A 19,321-nucleotide genomic window follows, 5' to 3' on the forward strand; every position below is an offset into this window, starting at 1 on the left:
TTGTACTTTAGTCCATTCCAGTTTCATCTTGTGTGCACATACTTTTGTCAGTTCATTCACAGAAGGTTTCCACCCAAACGTTGGTCCTCCCTCTGAAATTGGAGGGAGATCTTCACATACTTCACATACATCTTCACATCTGAAAACATAGTCTGCCCCATTAGGTCCCATCACCTGGATACTCTGCATTTGAAGCAAGGTGCTCGGTCCCTCTGGGCTTTTCCTGAACAGTGAAGTGGAAGGAGGTCCTGCTGCTTTCTTTTTTTCTGATTCTTTCTTCCAGCTCTCTGATTTGCTCTCCCAGGACTTTAGCATATTGCTGCAAATGTTCAAACACTTCATCCTTTTGCTGATGGAGGAGGATAAAGTGGTAGAAGGGAGGTCTTCATTCCTTCTATCACTTTGGTGTTGGCTTGAGCTTGTGATGGCTGGGGAGTAGCTGAGATTAGAGGAGGGTTGATAACGGCTTCATTGCCAGCATTCTCTTCTCCCTCTTCTGCTGTTTCATCTGCGTCACTATTTGGCTCAGGAGGAGGAGGAGGAGGAGGAGGCCAATCATCCAGGTATTCTTTGTGCAAATTCAAAACCTGACCACAGATTACTGGTTCTTTTTTTTTTTGTGAGGTGTCTGATGTGTGCTTATGCGCCTGGCCCTTTTCCTTATCTGCCCCTTTCTGCGCTGCCTTCTCCAGGGGGGTGGGGTGGGGGGGGTGATATAATTTAGCTAAAGGCGTTTTCCTCATAACTCCTAAACGCTGGTAGGTACAAAATTTCAATTTTCACTGATTTCTTGCGTACAGGCAAACAACTTTGCCACTTGAACCATATATGTCAATGTAATTAAAATTTGCAAATTTTCATTAAATGCAAAACCTTCTTTTGTGAACTAGTCCCTGGATTTTGACTCAGGATTCTAGATCTTTGTGTCAAAATGTTCTGATGTTGAATAATAATCCAAAAAACTTTGAAATATGTTAACATTTTGGCCACCATATGCAAATTAACCTCTCCAGTCATTCGCATATTTTAGTTAAAACTTTATAACTTTAGCATATTTTACACAAATTGAACAAAACCTCAGAGTTTTATTACAGTTGTGATTCTGAGGTAGCATGTCAAAAATGGCACACAAAGTCCTATAGGGGGCACTGTAATAGCTAGGTAGCTGTTTCTCAGCATCCGAATGTTGGATAAAGCTGTCGTCTTGCATCCTGCTTCTGTGGGTGATGCTATAAGTGAGAAGTTATGAACGTCACGAATCGCACAAAATTAACCTCATTGGCCAGTCAGATTTCAGCAGCTGTTTGACAGGCTTAACATTGGCCAATCGTCATGAAATTGTAATGGTACAGTGCCCTCCATAATTATTGGCACCCCTAGTTAATATGTGTTAAAAGCCTTAAAATAAATTAATTATTTATTGCAGAAGCATAACCTCACTCTGACAAAAATTTAGAAAAAAGCAACCTTCAACTCAAGTGAAAAAATAAAAAATAAAGAAAAAATCAAAATGAATCAAATGGTAGCATCTTGGGATTACGAGGTCTCCCAAACAACCATCAGTTGTTATCTACATACCAACAAGCTGTTTGGGAGGCATGCACGGAGAAAGCCTCTTCTGAGTTATACTCATAATCGTAAACAGGTAGACTTTGCCAAGCGGTACTGGGATTTTAACTAGGACCGTGTGCTTTGGTCAGATGAGACCAAGATAGAGCTTTTTGGCAACTAACACTCTAAGTGGGTCTGGCGTAGCACCAAGGATAAGTACGCAGAAAAACACCTCATGCCCACTGTTAAGTATGGGGACGGATCAGTGATGCTGTGGGCCTGATCACTGGGTCTTTCAGCAAGATAATGACCCTAAACATGTGGCCAAATCTACTCAGAAATGGTTCTCAAGGCACAAAATCATGCTCCTCTCATGGCCAGCTCAGTCCCCAGACCTCAACGCAATAGAAAACCTGTGGGGTGAGCTGAAGAGGAGAGTACATAGGAGATCCCTCTTTCTGTATTCTCCCATCTTCTTAGAGGAGAAGTTAGAGGAGAAGATTAAGTGGTGGCTTATTGGCAAAAGGAGGTTGTACAAAGTACTAACACCAGGGGTGGCAATAATTGTGGCACACATGATTTTATTCAAAAGATTTATTTCTTAATGTGTATTTTTTTCCCCCAGAAAATAAAGGCACTTGAATTAAAGCTTAGATCTTTCTCTTGTTTTTCCATTGTTGTCCTATATTATTAAAAAAAAAAGAATTAATCAGAAGCCAAAGAACACTTTTTAACCAGGGGTGCCAATAATAATGGAGGGCACTGTAGGTGTGTCCTTTAAACCTAAACAATCTGGATATGGTGTATAAGGCAAATCCTGACATTGCCTTTATGTTTGAATCCTATTCTTCATTCTCCATTTATTCTCTTCATTGATTTAGATTATTTTTCTATAACTTTTTCAAAGCTAAAGAAACCCAGTTACCCTAATTATGAATCTTCATAAAGTAATAGAGGCACATAGAGTGCTTTTATGATTATAATTTCAGAAAACAATAGTAACACAGTCTGCTGATTTGGTCATTAGTGAACTTCAACGATGTTCAGAGAAGGTATCACTGTGAAATCTAACAACAACACAATGATGAACAAGAACGTAGGAGTATGTTGTTGTTATTATTATTATTATTATTATTAAATTTTATTTTCAGAAAATACTATCTGTCTCTTTTTCAATTATGCAGAATAATTTCCATCTGTAAAAGTCATATATATCATATATATCTTAAATTCACAGATAAGTGAGAACAATCATGTAGTTTTAATTACATGTTTTGCAGTGACAGTTGTGCAGGTAATTTAATTCTGTGTTGTTTTTCTCTGTCTGTGCCACAGAACAGAACCAAAGTCGTTCTTTTGGCATACGGGTCTTTTAACCCAATCACTAACATGCACCTACTAATGTTCGAGCTGGCACGGGATCATCTGGAGAGCACAGGAAGATACCAGGTGGAGAAAGGAATTATCTCTCCTGTAGGCGATGGCTACAAGAAGAAAGACCTGATTGCGGCCTGGCATCGGGTAGAAATGGCCAGATTAGCCACAGAGAGCTCCACCTGGATCACTGTGGATGACTGGGAGAGTCAGCAGTCCGAGTGGGTGGAAACAGCCAAGGTCCTCTGGCACCATCACGACAAACTGCTGGGAGAAAACAACCAGGAAGAGCAGGACACTGTGAAGTCTGAGAAGACAACACTGGAGGGAAGTGAAGTAGAATGGGAGAGTGTGTCCCTAGGACACAGCACAGATGTCCCCGAGCTGAAGCTCCTCTGTGGGGCTGATCTTCTGGAGTCCTTTGGTGTGCCGAACCTCTGGAATCCAGAAGACATTGCAGAGATTGTGGGTTCCTACGGTGTGGTCGTCATCAGCAGGTGCGGCTCTGACGCAGAAAAATTAATCACTCAGTCAGAGCTGCTCCACCAGCACCGTGAGAACATCCACATCGTCCGAGAATGGGTGACCAACGACATCTCCTCCACTCTCGTGAGACAAGCTCTCTGCAGGGGTCGGAGCGTCCGGTACCTGCTGCCTGATTCTGTGGTAGACTACATTCAGAACCGGCACCTCTACAGCAAAAATCAAAAAGAGAAAAAAGCCCACAACACCCTCACGCCTCAGAGGTACAGCACAGAAATCGTGTACATGACTCAGGACTTAATCTCCGTCAATGAGGAAGATGAAAGTCAGCCAGGCCGATTCACGGGGAACCGAATCCTGCCGTTCAGGTTTCCCAGGATCAAGACCCCAAAACTCAGGTTCAAGGTGAGAGAGATTTTTCTGGAGTTATATTGTAACAGTATGTTATTTCTGACCCTCAGTTCAAAGTTACTGAAGTGTCGTCATTTCTTTCTTAAATACAGTTGTTTCATTGCATCTTTTGGGTTGTTGTAATGTTAATTTTAACTTTCTTTTTCAATTGAACCACTGGCTGCTATCTCTGAGGACTATCTCCAGAATAGACCTGTTCCTGCTGGTAAGTGTACATACACACACAAACACACACAATGTACACACACACACAAGCTTAGGATTGGATTAATAACAGGCAATGATTTCTTTTAGCTGGTTTCATTTTTTCACTGAGAAAGACCCTCTTCTCCAGAATCACTAGGGCTTTCTCTAAATGTTTCAGATAGAAACAAAAGCATAAATACACAAGCATGTAAGTAAACCTCATGCACAAGTCAGAATTCACACTTGATATCCTACATTTACCAGTACAGTTATCAGTTAACTTAAGCTCCAACTAATTATAGGTTAAACTAGAAAGTCCCAAAACAGAGTTTAACAGTGGCTGAAGTGGAAGGATTTCTTTGAGCCAGTTTCCCATTCTTACTTTCTACACTCTTCATTTTTCTCAGTTTTTCAGACAGCGTTTTTCTCTACTCCAATGACTCCCAGTGTGCTCCAGTCCTCTACTGAACCACAAAGAAAGACCCTCCTCTCCAGAGTCAGTAGGGCTTTCTCCAAGTGTTTCAGTTAGAGGGAGGAAAAGGCACAAACACACAATGCTCTTTCAGCATGTAAGGAATTCAGAATTTATTTATTTATTTATTGTTTTGCTTTTAAACAGATATAAGCAGCACTTAGTTTAAGATTCATCTATAGTTTTACCTAAAAATACCAACAATGATACAAAAGCAGTTTGACTTATTAACTTTCTACACTATTTCTGTTTTGCAGTGTGCTCTTCAGTCTCCCCTCCAGTGGCTTCCTGAGAAAAGGAGGAAGATGATCCTCTCCAGTGTTGTCCAAACGAAGCCAGGGGCGACAGTTTATATATATATATATGATGAACAAATTATATATTGTGACAAATGCTGCTGTTGTCTTATGTTGGATTAAGGGAATTCCAAGGTAGCGAAGTTTACTTCTACACTGCTTTCAAAAATCAGCCAAACAAAGAAAATTCAACAACAATGCCATGATGAACGAGAACCTAGGAGTACATTATTATTATTATTATTATTTCATTTATTTATTTTCAGAAAGTACTATCTCTGTCTCATTTTCAATTACAGTTAAATGTCTTATGTAGACCTCAAATGCCAGGTTAGGATTTACTGGTGTCTACAATATTGATTAAGCAGAATCATTTTTGACATTAATGCATAAAGCAAAATATATATATATATATATATATATATATATATATATATACATATATTTATCTATTTCTTGCATATCTAAGTCATTACATTAACAATCAAAATTAAATTGTTTTATATGGTGCACATCACAGATAATAAACTAAAAATACTGCACCCAACAATAATTTGACATAAATTTGATAAGTTAATGTGAAACTTGACTATAAACTGTGAAGTGACACATCTGGGATTCAGCCTCAGCTTTGCTGTGGCAAGGTTACTTTTATTTTCAGACAAGTAGCTATACATCTAAAACAATAACTGAAATAATTTAGGCAGACAGTCACGATAAAACTTGGTCCTCCAAAAATCTGTTACACTCTGAGAGCGCAGGGACAGCGGGGTCAGATTATTTCCCTTGTTAGCAGGGGATATCATCTGAAATAACATGCTTACTGATGACTGTATGTGGTCTGTGTTTAAATAACTTACTTAGATTCAGTCACAAGAGCAAAGAAATGCAGCAGAAAAGTGAGTGAAGAAGAAGAAGAAGAAGAGTGAGAAAAATGTTTGTTTTTAAAAATATCTGGATCCTTGGGGATGGGGCAAAACAATGTGAAAAGGCCAAACGTCCATGAAAATGTATAAGAATATTATTGGAAATTTTGTTCAAATATTACACCTAAACATACACCTGTAAAATCAGAGACAATAGCTCACCTGCAGCTGCATGGTTTGTGTTAGTTATCATCTAGTCTTTCAGCAGTGGACTCTGGACGCTGCTCACAGAACAATGTTAGCAGGAGATTGGTTGGTTGACTGTTCTATTGTCAGCAGTGACACTGAGGGGTTTAAAAGCTCCAGCAGTGCTGTGTGAGTCAACTGCACTAACCCAACACACACTAACACCCCACCACAACCTCAGTGTAACTGCGGCACTTAGATTGATCCAGCCTTACAATAATATCTGCTCTGTGGTGATTTGTTGTCTTCAAACATACAACATACAATTGAGCTGAACAAAACAGACAATAGTATAGAACATGTAGGTAATTTTGCTTAATTTTTGTAATGTTTTAGTGGAAACCCAACTACATTTTAATTTGTGAACCAAATCAGTGACTGTTAGTTAATAATGAAGTAATTACATAAATGTCTGACTGTATTTATACCCACAGCTGTCAGGGGTGAAAAGTAATGAAGTACATGTACTTGTTTACTGAACTTAAATCTGTAACTTATTTTAATATTTCTGTCACTTAATACTTTTTAATTTTACTCACTACATTAATTTTGTTTACATTTTTTACTTATTCATCTATTTTATATTACTTATACATTCATATGATTGACTTCAAGGCTTTAGGGATCCTAAGTTATAAAAAAGACACTTCTGGGAAAAGTCATGAAAGTGTTTCTGGAACTTGATCCTATGCAAAGATTATATGTATTTTGTGTATGACTCTGGAGTCAAAAGACTGGTGCTCGTAGCTTCTAGTGAGAATCACAGCCTCTTGCTCCAGCCTCTTTCTCCTCTTCCTCCACTTCTGGAGTCATACCCACTGCACCTGTAGAAACAGCACTGAGACCCATAGCAGGTTTCTTGTGTGGATTTATAGTGCGATGAAACAAATACATGTGCACTGAATATTTATGTACACAGTTGATGATATACCAAGTTGTGATGTATGCACCTAGAGATGTCCTATGTACAATGAACCCACCAGAGGGCAGACCGCTACTAGGGCATCTAGGGATTCTGAATGTAATCAGTGTGGCAGAAGGTTCAATTAAAGAAGTGAGTGAATCAGCCAGAAGTTGTCCTCCTTGCTCTGTGTGTCGAGTAATAATGTTTATTTAGTTACACTATAAGGGAGCAACATAACATAAATTGGCGACGAGTCGTGTGTTTCGGAATACTTTGCATCGATTGGCTGTGAAAGTTAAACCAGTTTTGTGCAAGTTTTGGACCGAAATGAACACCCGCGTGGCTAGCTAATGTGCTAATCAACTAAAAGCCAACCATCAAAGGATACAAGGGCATTGAGTACTGTGTTTTCATCTACGGTACAAGTAATCCCAGAAAGACGTATGATGGCTGGAATATATGGACAAATGGACGTTTTCGATGAGTCTGGTGAGCAGTGGGCAACGTATATTGAACGTTTTGAGCATTATGTGGTGGCTAATGACATTCAAGAGGCTAAGAAAGTTGCAGTACTGTTCAGTGTGATGGGTCCTAAAACATATGGACTGCTTCGTAGCTTAGTAGCTCCCGTGGCACCTGGCACAAAGACTTATGAACAGGTTGTGACTGTGCTTAAAGATCACTTCACACCGAAACCGCTTGTTATAGCCGAAAGGTTCCGGTTCCACAAGCGAAATCAGGGGGAAGGAGAAACGATAGCACAGTATGTAGCAGTGCTCAAGAAGCTATCGGAACACTGTGAGTTCGGGGCTTACTTAGAGGACGCTCTGAGGGACAGATTTGTTTGCGGATTGAAATGCGAAGCTGTACAGAAACGTCTTCTGACGGAGGAAAACCTCACGTTCAAAAAAGCAGTGGAACACGCAGTGTCAGCAGAGACAGCAGCACGCGACGTACAGCAGTTAAGTAATTCCCTGAAAGTACATGCAGTGTTTTCGCAAAGTGAAAAATGCCGCCGCTGTGGGAAGGGAAATCACAGCGATGATGACTGCTGGTACAAAGACCGCGAATGTCACCAGTGCGGGAGGAAAGGCCATACTAAACGAATGTGTAGGGGTAGATCAAAAGGCAGTCACGAAAGAGAACATAAACACAAAGATAGAAAGCCTGAACAGAAAAGCCATGCTCACAAACGCAGCGTGAAAGATAGAAAGGAAAAGATCCATCACGTCGAGGCGAATGAAAGTGAAAGTGAAGGAACGAAAGCGGATAGTGACAGTGACTTGGAACTCTATGCAGTGTCGCAAAAAGGGAAGTATTCACGTATATCAGTAGTGCCAACAGTCAACGGAAAGAAAATGGAGATGGAATTGGATACAGGGGCTGCAGTGTCATTGATTCCATGGGAAATGTACAAACGAAAGCTGCACAAAATTCCTCTGCAACCCACTGATATTATGCTAAAGACATACACAGGAGAGCCTTTGGCACCAGAAGGAGTCATTAAAGTGCAAGTGACATTGAACAAGCAACACGCTGTCTTGCCACTGTATGTGGTGAAGGCGGATGCTCCACCATTGTTTGGCAGGGAGTGGCTGAGAGCCATTCAGCTGAACTGGAGAGACTTAAAGACGGTACATGCAATTGAGCATAGACAGACAGACAGCTTAGAGATAGTGTTAAAAAGACACTCCGCTGTTTTCTCCGATAAGTTAGGCACCATGACTGGAGTGAAAGCCAGGCTCACTCTAAGACCAAACAGTGTACCCAAATTCTGCCCACCACGCAATGTGCCATATGCTCTTCGACCGCGAGTGGAAGCTGAACTGACACGCCTCACGGAGCTTGGCGTCATTTCACCGGTGGCGCATAGTGACTGGGCTACGCCAGTGGTGCCAGTGAACAAGAAGGACGGCACCGTGAGACTTTGCGGGGACTTCAAAGTCACACTCAACCCAGCACTCTGCATCGACAAATACCCAATTCCTCGTATTGAGGACTTGTTTGCTTCTCTCGCTGGAGGTCAGTGCTTCAGTAAGCTGGATCTATCCAATGCATATCTACAGATGGAAGTAGAAGAGAGCTCCAAGAAGTTGCTGACCATCTCAACACAAAAAGGACTCTTCTGCTTCAATCGCTTGCCGTTTGGTGTAGCGTCATCACCCGCCTTATTCCAGAAGGCAATGGACCAGGTGCTCCTCGGACTGGCACACACTCATTGCTACCTGGACGACATACTTGTCAGTGGTCCTGATGAGCAGACACACCTGAAAACACTGGATGCAGTGCTCAGCAGGCTAGAGGAATACGGCCTGCACATCAAGAAAGAGAAATGTCTCTTCTTCCAGGAGTCCGTGGAATACCTGGGCCACATCATCGACGCTGCTGGGCTCCACAAGTCACCGGAGAAGGTACGTGCCATCGTGGAAGCACCAGCACCAGGCGATGTAAGTCAACTTCGATCTTTCCTAGGAATGCTTAACTATTATGGACGCTTCATTCCTGATCGGGCCACTGTGCTAAAGCCGTTGAATGAACTGCTGAACAAAGAAAAGAAATGGCAGTGGACGTCAGCCTGTGCATCAGCGTTCCAGAAAGCCAAAGTACTCCTGATATCTCAGGATGTGCTTACACATTACAACCCCGAGTTGCCTCTCCGCCTCGCTTGCGACGCTTCACCCTATGGGGTCGGAGCTGTTCTCTCTCATGTCATGCCGGATGGCGATGAAAAACCAATCGCCTATGCATCCAGAACTCTCAGCAAAGCAGAACAAAACTATGCTCAGATTGAGAGGGAGGCGTTAGCGATAGTCTTTGGAGTACGCAAGTTTCACCAGTATCTGTATGGCAATACATTCACTCTACTCACTGACCATCGCCCGCTTACAACCATCTTCAGTCCAGGGAAAGGCACACCATCCATGGCTGCCGCTCGCATGCAACGCTGGGCGCTCCTGCTCTCCGCTCACAATTACACCATTGAGTACAGAAAAGGGGCCCTACATGCCAATGCTGATGGACTGTCGAGGTTACCGCTCCCTCATGCCCCCAGGGAAAAACAAGATGCAGTGGAGGTGTTCTACACGTCACAGTTGGACACCTTGCCAGTCAGCCACACCGAGATCAAGCGTCACACCATGGCTGACCCCACTCTGTCCTGTGTCATGGAAATGGTCACAACTGGCCGTTTTCCAGCTGCAAACAACGTAGCGGACGAGCTGTCCCCCTATCTCCAGCGCCGCCATGATCTCACTGTGCAGCACGGATGCCTCATGTGGGGGTTTGAGAGTGATTGTGCCACCCAAACTACGCCCCCGGGTTTTGGCAGAGTTACACTCAGCACACCCAGGTGTAGTAAGGATGAAGAGTTTAGCCCGCAGCTACATTTGGTGGCCCAGCATCGACTCCCAGATCGAGCACCAAGCAAAGTCATGCCACTCATGTCAGCGAGTGCAGAAAGAACCGGGCCTAGCACCCTTACACCCATGGATGTGGCCATCCAGTCCTTGGGAACGGATACATGTGGACTTTGCCGGTCCATTTGAAGGGCACATGTACCTGGTCGTAGTGGACGCACACTCCAAATGGCCTGAGGTGCACATCATGGATAGCACCACGTCTAGCAAAACCATCCAAGTGCTTAGGGGACTCTTTAGTCGCTATGGCATTCCACACAGCCTTGTAAGCGACAATGGTCCTCAGTTCTGCTCTGAAGAATTCATCACGTTTCTGAAAGCCAATGGCGTCAAACACATTCGCTCAGCACCGTACCACCCAGCCTCCAATGGCTTAGCGGAGCGCTTTGTGCAAACTTTCAAGCACGCTCTGAAATCTTCTAGAGGACATACACCGGTGCAACAGCGTCTAGATACATTCCTCCTGACCTACCGCAACACCTCCCATGCAACAACCAAGGAAAGCCCTGCAATGCTGTTCATTGGACGCAAACTGCGTTCTCGACTGGATTTCCTGAAACCAAGTATGGCTGGAACAGTGCACCAGTCACAAGAGGCTCAACAGCAACGGCGCCAGCTACACTCTAAACAGAGACAGTTTGAAGTTGGTGAGCCAGTGCTTGTGCGTGATTATAGGAGGGGAGAGGATAAGTGGACGCAAGCTGTGGTGATCGAGAAGACCGGACCAGTGTCCTATAAGGTAAATGTGGGAACACAAGGGGTCTGGAAGCGTCATGTGGACCAGATGCTGACTAGGTTCGAGTCAGACCCATCAGAGACTGCAGTGAGTCTTCCTGCGAGTGGTCCGATGTCACTTCCTCAGACAACCACACCTGACCCAAATACACCTCAACAGAAGGAGGATACTGATACACTTACACACACACTGCATGCTCCATCAAAAACACAGTCCACGGAATCCACACCGAACGTTCAGACTACAACAGAGACTGTACGACGATATCCGGTGAGGATCACACGTCCACCAGTACGTTACAGGGATTAGTGAATTAAAAAAAAAAAAAAAAAAAAAAAAAAAAAAAAAAAAAAGTTGAAGAATGTTTGCTTTCATAGAATGTTGTTAAATGGTTCTGAGTTTTGAAACTTTGAAGTGATTATAAGTTGTGACGTAACTCCTGTTTTCTAGTAAGGTTATTGAGAAGTTAAAAGAAAAAAAAAAAAAAAAAAAAAAAAGGATATGATGTCTTAAGTTTGTTTCCTAAGAAATGTTTTGTTAGTGACAACAAATCTTAGTGGGGAGGAGATATGTGATGTATGCACCTAGAGATGTCCTATGTACAATGAACCCACCAGAGGGCAGACCGCTACTAGGGCATCTAGGGATTCTGAATGTAATCAGTGTGGCAGAAGGTTCAATTAAAGAAGTGAGTGAATCAGCCAGAAGTTGTCCTCCTTGCTCTGTGTGTCGAGTAATAATGTTTATTTAGTTACACTATAAGGGAGCAACATAACACAAGTCACTTTTCTTTCATAGATTAAAAGCAGCATTAAAATCACATAAAGACAAACAACAGAAATGCTGTTCAAAAGCATATTCTTCCCTTAAACACTATCTGTATTCAAGTATTTAAATAAGTGTAGGTTAAATCCTTATTTTACAATGTGATGCCAGCTGTGGAGAAGAGCAGGAATGGTCAAGTGTGGCACGGTGCAGAAATATCATAATTTGTCTTGTTCAGCAGGTGCTGATGATTCAGGGTGTGTAAACACTGCCTCCACATTTTTATCTGAAAATCTGCAGATATCTGTGAAAAAGTTTTGTCAGATTTTTTTCTCCATTAGTGATTGTATTTGTGAACAAAGAGAGCAACAACACTGAGCCAGTAGTAAATGCTGGTGATGCACTTGATGTATTCTACCAATATCTTTCTATACAATGAAAAATAGTAGTACAACCCTTCATTGCATTTTCAGAGGAACTTACAAAGCCCCCTCCTGGCCCCCTCTTGAACTGTCAGATCACATCCTGCAGCGCTGGTCTTCACATATCAACCACGGCTGAAATTAGCACAAGTGAACAAACATCAACAGCAACCATCAAACTGTGGCCGGAAAGAGCAGTTTCAGCACTGCAGGTCTGTTTTAGCTGCACTGGCTGGAACATGTTTATGGTGCTGCTGTATGTGAGAATCACACAGACCTGGGGAAGTGTGTTTTATTACTCTTTCATCAACAAGTGTGTAGATGGTGTAGTAGCCACTGAAACTTACCACACAGTCACAGTCACAGGCCCTGGCTGCGTTCTAAAGTATTATTCTTTGCTCAAAGCCCATGATGCGTCTTTTAATAATAATAATAATAATAATAATAATAATACATTTTATTTAATAGCGCCTTTCTAACACTCAAGGACACTTTACAATAACAACAGCAAGAAATAAAAATAAATAAATTTATACATAAAATACAAGTAAAAGAAACGATTAAAATATGACACAGTTAAAAACATGGATCAGTTAAACATTAAAAGCAATCTTGTACAGGTGAGTTTTTATTGAGGATTTGAACTGTAGAAGTGAGTTTATGTTCCTTATGTCAGGTGGCAGCTAATTCCAAAGCCGGGGAGCAGAGCGACTGAAAGCTCTACTCCCCATGGTGGTGAGACGGGCGCAGGGGACAGTCAGGTGAATAGAGGAGGAAGATCTGAGAGTGCGAGATGGAGTAGTGACAGTGAGAAGATCAGAGAGATAGGGTGGGCCGAGGTTATGGATAACTTTGAAAGTGAGTAGAAGGATTTTATAGTCTATACGGAACTTGATTGGGAGCCAGTGGAGTTGAGACAGTACAGGAGTGATGTGGTGGAATGAAGGGGTTTTTGTGATGATACGAGCAGCTGAGTTTTGAACCAATTGAAGCTTATGGAGAGATTTGTGTGGAAGACCAAAAAGCAGAGAATTGCAATAGTCAAGGCGGGAAGTCACGAGGCTGTGCACGAGGATGACAGAGGTATGTGGTGTGAGGGCAGGACGAAGGCGACTGATATTACGTAGATGAAAATAGGCGGACTGGGTAATTTTATTGATATGTGATTTAAATGATAAAGAATTTTCGAGGATGACACCCAGGCTTTTTATCTGAGAAGAAGGGAAAACAGATGTGTTATCAATGTCTATTAAGGGACTGTTAGTTTTTGAGAGTATTGATTTAGTGCCAACCAGTAGAACCTCGGTTTTATCACTGTTTAGTTTTAATAGATTTGTAGTGAACCAGGATTTTATTTCTGTCAAACAATCAGTAAGGGTGGAGAGTGGGATGTGGAGAGTGGGTTTACAGGAGAAATAGAGCTGGGTGTCATCTGCATAACAGTGGAAGCTAATGTTGTGTTTTCGAAAGATATGGCCAAGGGGAAGGAGATAGATAATGAAAAGAAGGGGGCCCCAGAACAGAGCCCTGGGGCACACCTGAAATAACAGGGAAAGATTGAGAAGTAAATGATTTGATATGAACGAACTGAGTGCGGCAAGAGAGATATGATTTAAACCAGTTTAGGGGAGTTTGAGTGATTCCAATGGAGGAAAGTCTGTTTAGGAGGGTGGTGTGGCAGATGGTGTCGAATGCTGCACTTAAGTCAAGGAGGATAAGGATGGAGAGTAGTCCTGAATCGGCCGCCATAAGGAGGTCATTTGTGACTTTTATAAGGGCAGTTTCCGTGCTGTGTAGTGGGCGGAATCCAGATTGGAACTGTTCATAGAGGTTATTATTTTTTAAGTGATTGTGGAGTTGCGAAGCTACTACCTTTTCTAGAATTTTTGATATGAACGGAAGATTAGAGATGGGCCGTAGGTTATTAAAATCAGTGGGGTCTGAGCCAGTTTTTTTCAGAATTGGAGTTATTGCAGTAGTTTTAAAATGAGCAGGAACAGATTTTTTTAGATCTGGTGAGAGAGTGGCACTCTGCAACAAAGAGCAACCTCACTGTTGCAATGAAGAATGTGTAAACAGTGATTGTCGAGAACAAAACTGAGGATCCAAACAGTTACAGAAAACAAGAGGGAAAAATAATCTCATACACATCAATGACTCTACATTTTCAGATGCTTTAAACAACACAGAGGCAGTGGGCTCCCACCTCCCCCCAGGTGATGAAGCACTGTCTGTGACTGTGGCTGATGTGATGAGAACCCTCCTGAAGTTTAATAAGAAGTTAAATCAGTAAAAGTCTGGGGGAATCACCCCATCCTCTTTTTATGCTCTTTACTGACAAAGGCAATTCAAACTCTCTTTAGACCGACAATAAAAATAATAATAATGAAAATACCCCAGAAAATGCTAACTACACAGGGTATAGCAACTAAATTCACTACCAGACTAAACTGAACAACAATAAATAACAACACAAATATAAGTCGCTATTCCCTGGGGGTGCAGGACATGTCCAATCCCACAACAGACCGCAGAGGCAAAGGAGCTGCAACTGAGAAACTGTTAAATGCATGAGGTTCTCTGTAATTTGTCATGTAAGAATTGTTCACTATAAGAATTCTCAGATGTACCAGAGTCATGAAGGACATTCAGGTGAAGTGTGATGTCATGGACACCTTGAAGCCACTGAAGGGGGGGCTGTATGAGAATTGATGCAGCACTCACCAGAGTTTGTTCCAATAATAACGAAGCATAGGTACAGCTTAACTTAGCTCGAATTTCGTTGTCTGCTAATTACACTAATGCTAAATTGCTAAAGCTACAATTTGCTAATCTTAAAAGCTCACTCAAGTCTGGGCGCGCTGGGAGACTCGCCTATTGGGGTCAGTGGCCATTTCCAGCTGCCGGTTCAGCGGAGGCTCGGGTTCGTTTCTAAAGTCATGGTTCGTTGGTGGAGGCAAAAAATATTCAAATTCTTCACACAGACGTGGTGGAGGTGGTGTTAGTGTGTGTTACACTGTTTTGAGTGAATCAGACACTCGTCTTTTTACTGATTCATGAACCTGTTTATCCTTTAACTCACAGTGCTGCTGATTTTTGGTGTTTGTCATTTAATAGTTTATAAATAAAATAAGTTAATGGAATTAAAAAAGCAGTGCTGCTGGAGTTTTTAAACACTTTGGCCTCTCACCTCCCAGTGTTTTAGACACATGATCCACCACCTGATAATACAGCTCTGTGGTAATCCTGTGGCTCTGAGAGGGTCCTGATCATTGAGTTTGTTGATGCACTAAAAGTGTATTTGATGAAATCCAATCTTTTTTAAATTATGGTCATGGCCACAGAGATGTTCACAAGTCATTTTTTACAAGTCCAAGTCAAGTCTCAAGTCTCTCATCCCGAGTCCAAATCGAGTCTCAAGTCTCTTGCTGAAAACCATGAATGCCATTGTTCCGGACCACATGACTGCATTGCTTTTTCTTGATTTTAAATCATGTACTGTACTATCATTTTTAGCACACACTACAGTATCCAAACTGATCAGATCACTTTTAAATGTATATTTCAGTGAAATTTGTAGAAACCCACAACCATTAAGTGAACAACTGTATTTTGCAATATTTTATTTGAACTATTATTTTCTGTTTGTATTTAGCATAATTTATGACTCATTATTACCTGGCTGTAGCTGAAGCATCTTATGCCTAATGTTTTTCTGTTTGAAGAAAAAATAAAACTATTGTAAATACAGGTCTGTGCGGGCAATTTTTAATCCCGCTTTACGAGACGGGCTACACTGATACATAAAGGAGATTACTGTGCTCTGCCTCGCGCAGCACATTTGAAAACAAAAAGAAAGCTTGTTGCCTCGTGCCTCGTGCTCTGCCTCACGCAGCACATTTGGAAACAAAAAGAAAGCTTGTTGCCTCGTGCCTCATGCTCTGACTCCGTTTTTGACTCACGGAAATGTGGAACAATCAGGAAAGGTACTGTGAACTCTTATGCGGGGAATTAGCATTTAGCTGAAGGGGACCAGTTTGGGCTATGCCGTGGACATTATCTTATTATTACACGGGGTGTTTATTTTTAATAAAAACCAAGCAAGAATAAAAAATATAGTACCTTTTTATTCGACAGGTTGTATTTTCCTGCAAAGAGCACAGTAAAAAAAGTCTCTGAATTAATCAGATACTACAAACCGGATTCCCAAAAAGTTGGGACACTTGTGAATTGTGAATAAAAACTGAATGCAATGATGTGGAGATGGCAAATGTCAATATTTTATTCGTAATAGAACATAGATGACAGATCAAAAGTTTAATCTGAGTAATTGTAACATTTAAAAAAAATGTGTTGATTCAAAATTTCACAGTGTCAACAAATCCCAAAAAAGTTGGGACAAGTAGCAATAAGTGGCTGGAAAAAGGAAATTGAGCATATAATGAACAGCTGAAAGACCAATTAACACTAATTAGGTCAATTGACAACATGATTGGGTGTAAAAAGAGCTTCTCAGAGTTTCAGTGTCTCTCTGAAGCCAAGATGGTAAGAGGATCACCAATTCCATCATTGTTGTTCAGAAAGATAGTGCAGCAATACCAGAATGGTGTTACTCACCGTAAAATAGCAAAGACTTTTAAGTTATCATCATCAACCGTGCATAACATCACCAAAAGTTTCAGAGAATCTGGAACAATTGCTGTGCGTAAGGGTCAAGGCTGTAAAACTCTACTGGATGGTCGTGATCTCCGGGCCCTTAAACGTCACTGCACCTGAAACAGGAATGCCACTGTCAAGGAAATAACAGAATGGGCTCAGGAATACTTCCAGAAAGCATTGTCAGTGAACACAATCCACCGTGCCGTCCGCCGTTGCCAGCTGAAACTCTACAGTGCAAAGAGGAAGCCATTTCTAAGCAAGCTCCACAAGCTCAGACATTTGCACTGGGCCAGGGGTCTTTTAAAATAAAGTGTGGCAAAATGGAAGACTGTTCTGTGGTCAGATGAGTCACGATTTGAAGTTCTTTATGGAACACTGGGACGCCATGTCATCCGGACAAGAGAGGACAAGGATAACCCAAGTTGCTATCAATGCTCTGTTCAGAAGCCTGCATCACTGATGGTATGGGGTTGCATGAGTGCTTGTGGCATGGGCAGCTTGCATGTCTGGAAAGGCACCATTAATGCAGAGAACTATGTTGAGGTTCTAGAACAACATATGCTCCCATCTAGACGTCATCTCTTTCAGGGAAGGCCCTGCATTTTTCAACAAGATAATGCCAGACCACATTCTGCAGCAATCACAACATCATGGCTACGTAGGAGAAGGATCCGGGGACTGAAATGGCCAGCCTGCAGTCCAGATCTTTCATCTATAGAGAACATTTGGCGCATCATAAATAGGAAGGTGCGACAAAGAAGGCCCAAGACAATTGAACAGTTAGAGGCCTGTAATAGACATGAATGGGAGAGCATTCCTATTTCTAAACTTGAGAAACTGGTCTCCTCTGTCCCCAGACGTCTGAGTGTTGTAAGAAGAAGGGGGGATGCCACACAGTGGTAAAAAATGGCCTTGTCCCAATTTTTTGGGGATTTGTTGATGCCATGAAACAACATATTTTTCCCTTAAAATGATACATTCTCTCAGTTTAAACTTTTGATCTGTGATTTGTGTTCTATTCTGAATAAAATATTAGATGTTGGCACCTGACCCCTCCAGGGTGTGTTCCCGCCTTGTGCCCAATTGTTCCAAGTGGGCTCTGGACCCACCGCGACCCTGAACTGGATAAGCGGTTACAGATAATGAATGAATGAATGAATGAATGAATGTTGGCACCTCCACATCATTGCATTCAGTTTTAATTCACAATTTGTTTAGTGTCCCAACTTTTTTTGGAATCCGGTTTGTATAAATAAAGAATTCAGCAAAATGTAACCAATAATTATCAATAAAGAATTATATTTTAACGACAAAAGTTTAGCTACAGCGGATGAACTTGTCGCTACTGTGGTCAGTGCTGATTTTTGATGTGCAGATCCATACTGAAATATCAGTACCAGACCCTAATAGCAGACAATCGATTCTCAAATCAAAATATAGATACTTTTGATATGGAGTGAGATTACTGTCTTTTATGTGAGAGGCAAAAACGACACTAAATTGAGCAAATCAGACTCAATGAGCGCACAGAATCAAGAAAACCGAACGAAAACAGCAACAGTGAGAGCAGAAAAACAAGCACTCGCTTCCTGTTTTCAGTGCACGCTCCAGTGTTTTCCTCGCTTCTGAAATTTGCGCTCGCTTCTCAGTTTTAGTAGGAAATATGTTCTGAAAGAGTAACGAAGCATGCATCTTATTTGTCCCACAATTTTACTGCATTAAACTAGAAAACATTTCTTTAAGTTGCTGATAAAAACACATTCAGTTCTGAGAAATGTGTGTCTGATTACTGTAGGTTTAACAGATGATGTTGCTGTGGAAATATGAGGTGGATGATCAACAGCAGATTTTACATCATTTTTGTTCCATTTTGAACCATGTTTTGTCAGACTTTGTTCTCCACTAAACTGGTTTAAGATCAGAAAGGGTATTTTAGTTGTCTTACTGAACTAAAAGCAGGCCAGTGATTTGAGCTGCTGATTTACAGAGCCTTAATTTCTATGTAGTTACATTTTTAAGTTCTTTTAGATTGGTTTTGTTTTTCACTGTAATCATGTGATTCTGAATATTTTAGTTTATAAAAAGAGCTCCAGCTCTTTCAGATTTCTTCATTCTGTGTGTGTTACCTGCTGATGTTTCACACTAATACGTCATGTCCTCTGTTTCTCTCTCTGCTGCAGTGCTGGTTCTGCTCTTCCACCGTGGACAAACTAAAGGTGAATCATTACATGCATCTACTGAACTCTCTCATTATCATTCACATGCACAGAGTATTACAGAGTATTCTGTGTATTTAAATGGCCATGTGAGGACACAGACATTTGGACCGTGTTCAGAAGGTTTATTTTCTCTTCCATGAATATTTAGTTACAAAATCTGTACCCAGAGCTGAAGTAGAGTTTTGAGGGACTGTGGCCTACAATGTGAACAAGCTTGCATTCTAAGACCAAACAACCAGCAAGTGTGTTAACACCACCCAGATTGACTGTAACACAGTTTCAGTATAAGCTCCAGCAGTGCTATAAATGTGAGAG

General features: G+C 41.6%; 1 protein-coding gene and 1 pseudogene across 1 annotated transcript in view; both read left to right on the forward strand.

Annotated features, from left to right (window-relative positions):
- The window catches only part of LOC136666294 (Fc receptor-like protein 5), a 60,356-nt gene that overhangs the window by 26,404 nt on the left and 14,631 nt on the right, over nt 1-19,321 (forward strand). Inside the window, exon 9 of the mRNA XM_066644392.1 lies at nt 9,354-9,392. Coding sequence (XP_066500489.1) covers nt 9,354-9,392 — 39 coding nt within the window. The remainder of the gene's footprint in view (nt 1-9,353; nt 9,393-19,321) is intronic.
- Nucleotides 1,914-4,534, forward strand: LOC136666192 (nicotinamide/nicotinic acid mononucleotide adenylyltransferase 1 pseudogene; annotated as a pseudogene).

This window comes from Hoplias malabaricus, chromosome 14, assembly GCF_029633855.1.
Source record: "Hoplias malabaricus isolate fHopMal1 chromosome 14, fHopMal1.hap1, whole genome shotgun sequence".
NCBI classification, from domain to species: domain Eukaryota; kingdom Metazoa; phylum Chordata; class Actinopteri; order Characiformes; family Erythrinidae; genus Hoplias; species Hoplias malabaricus.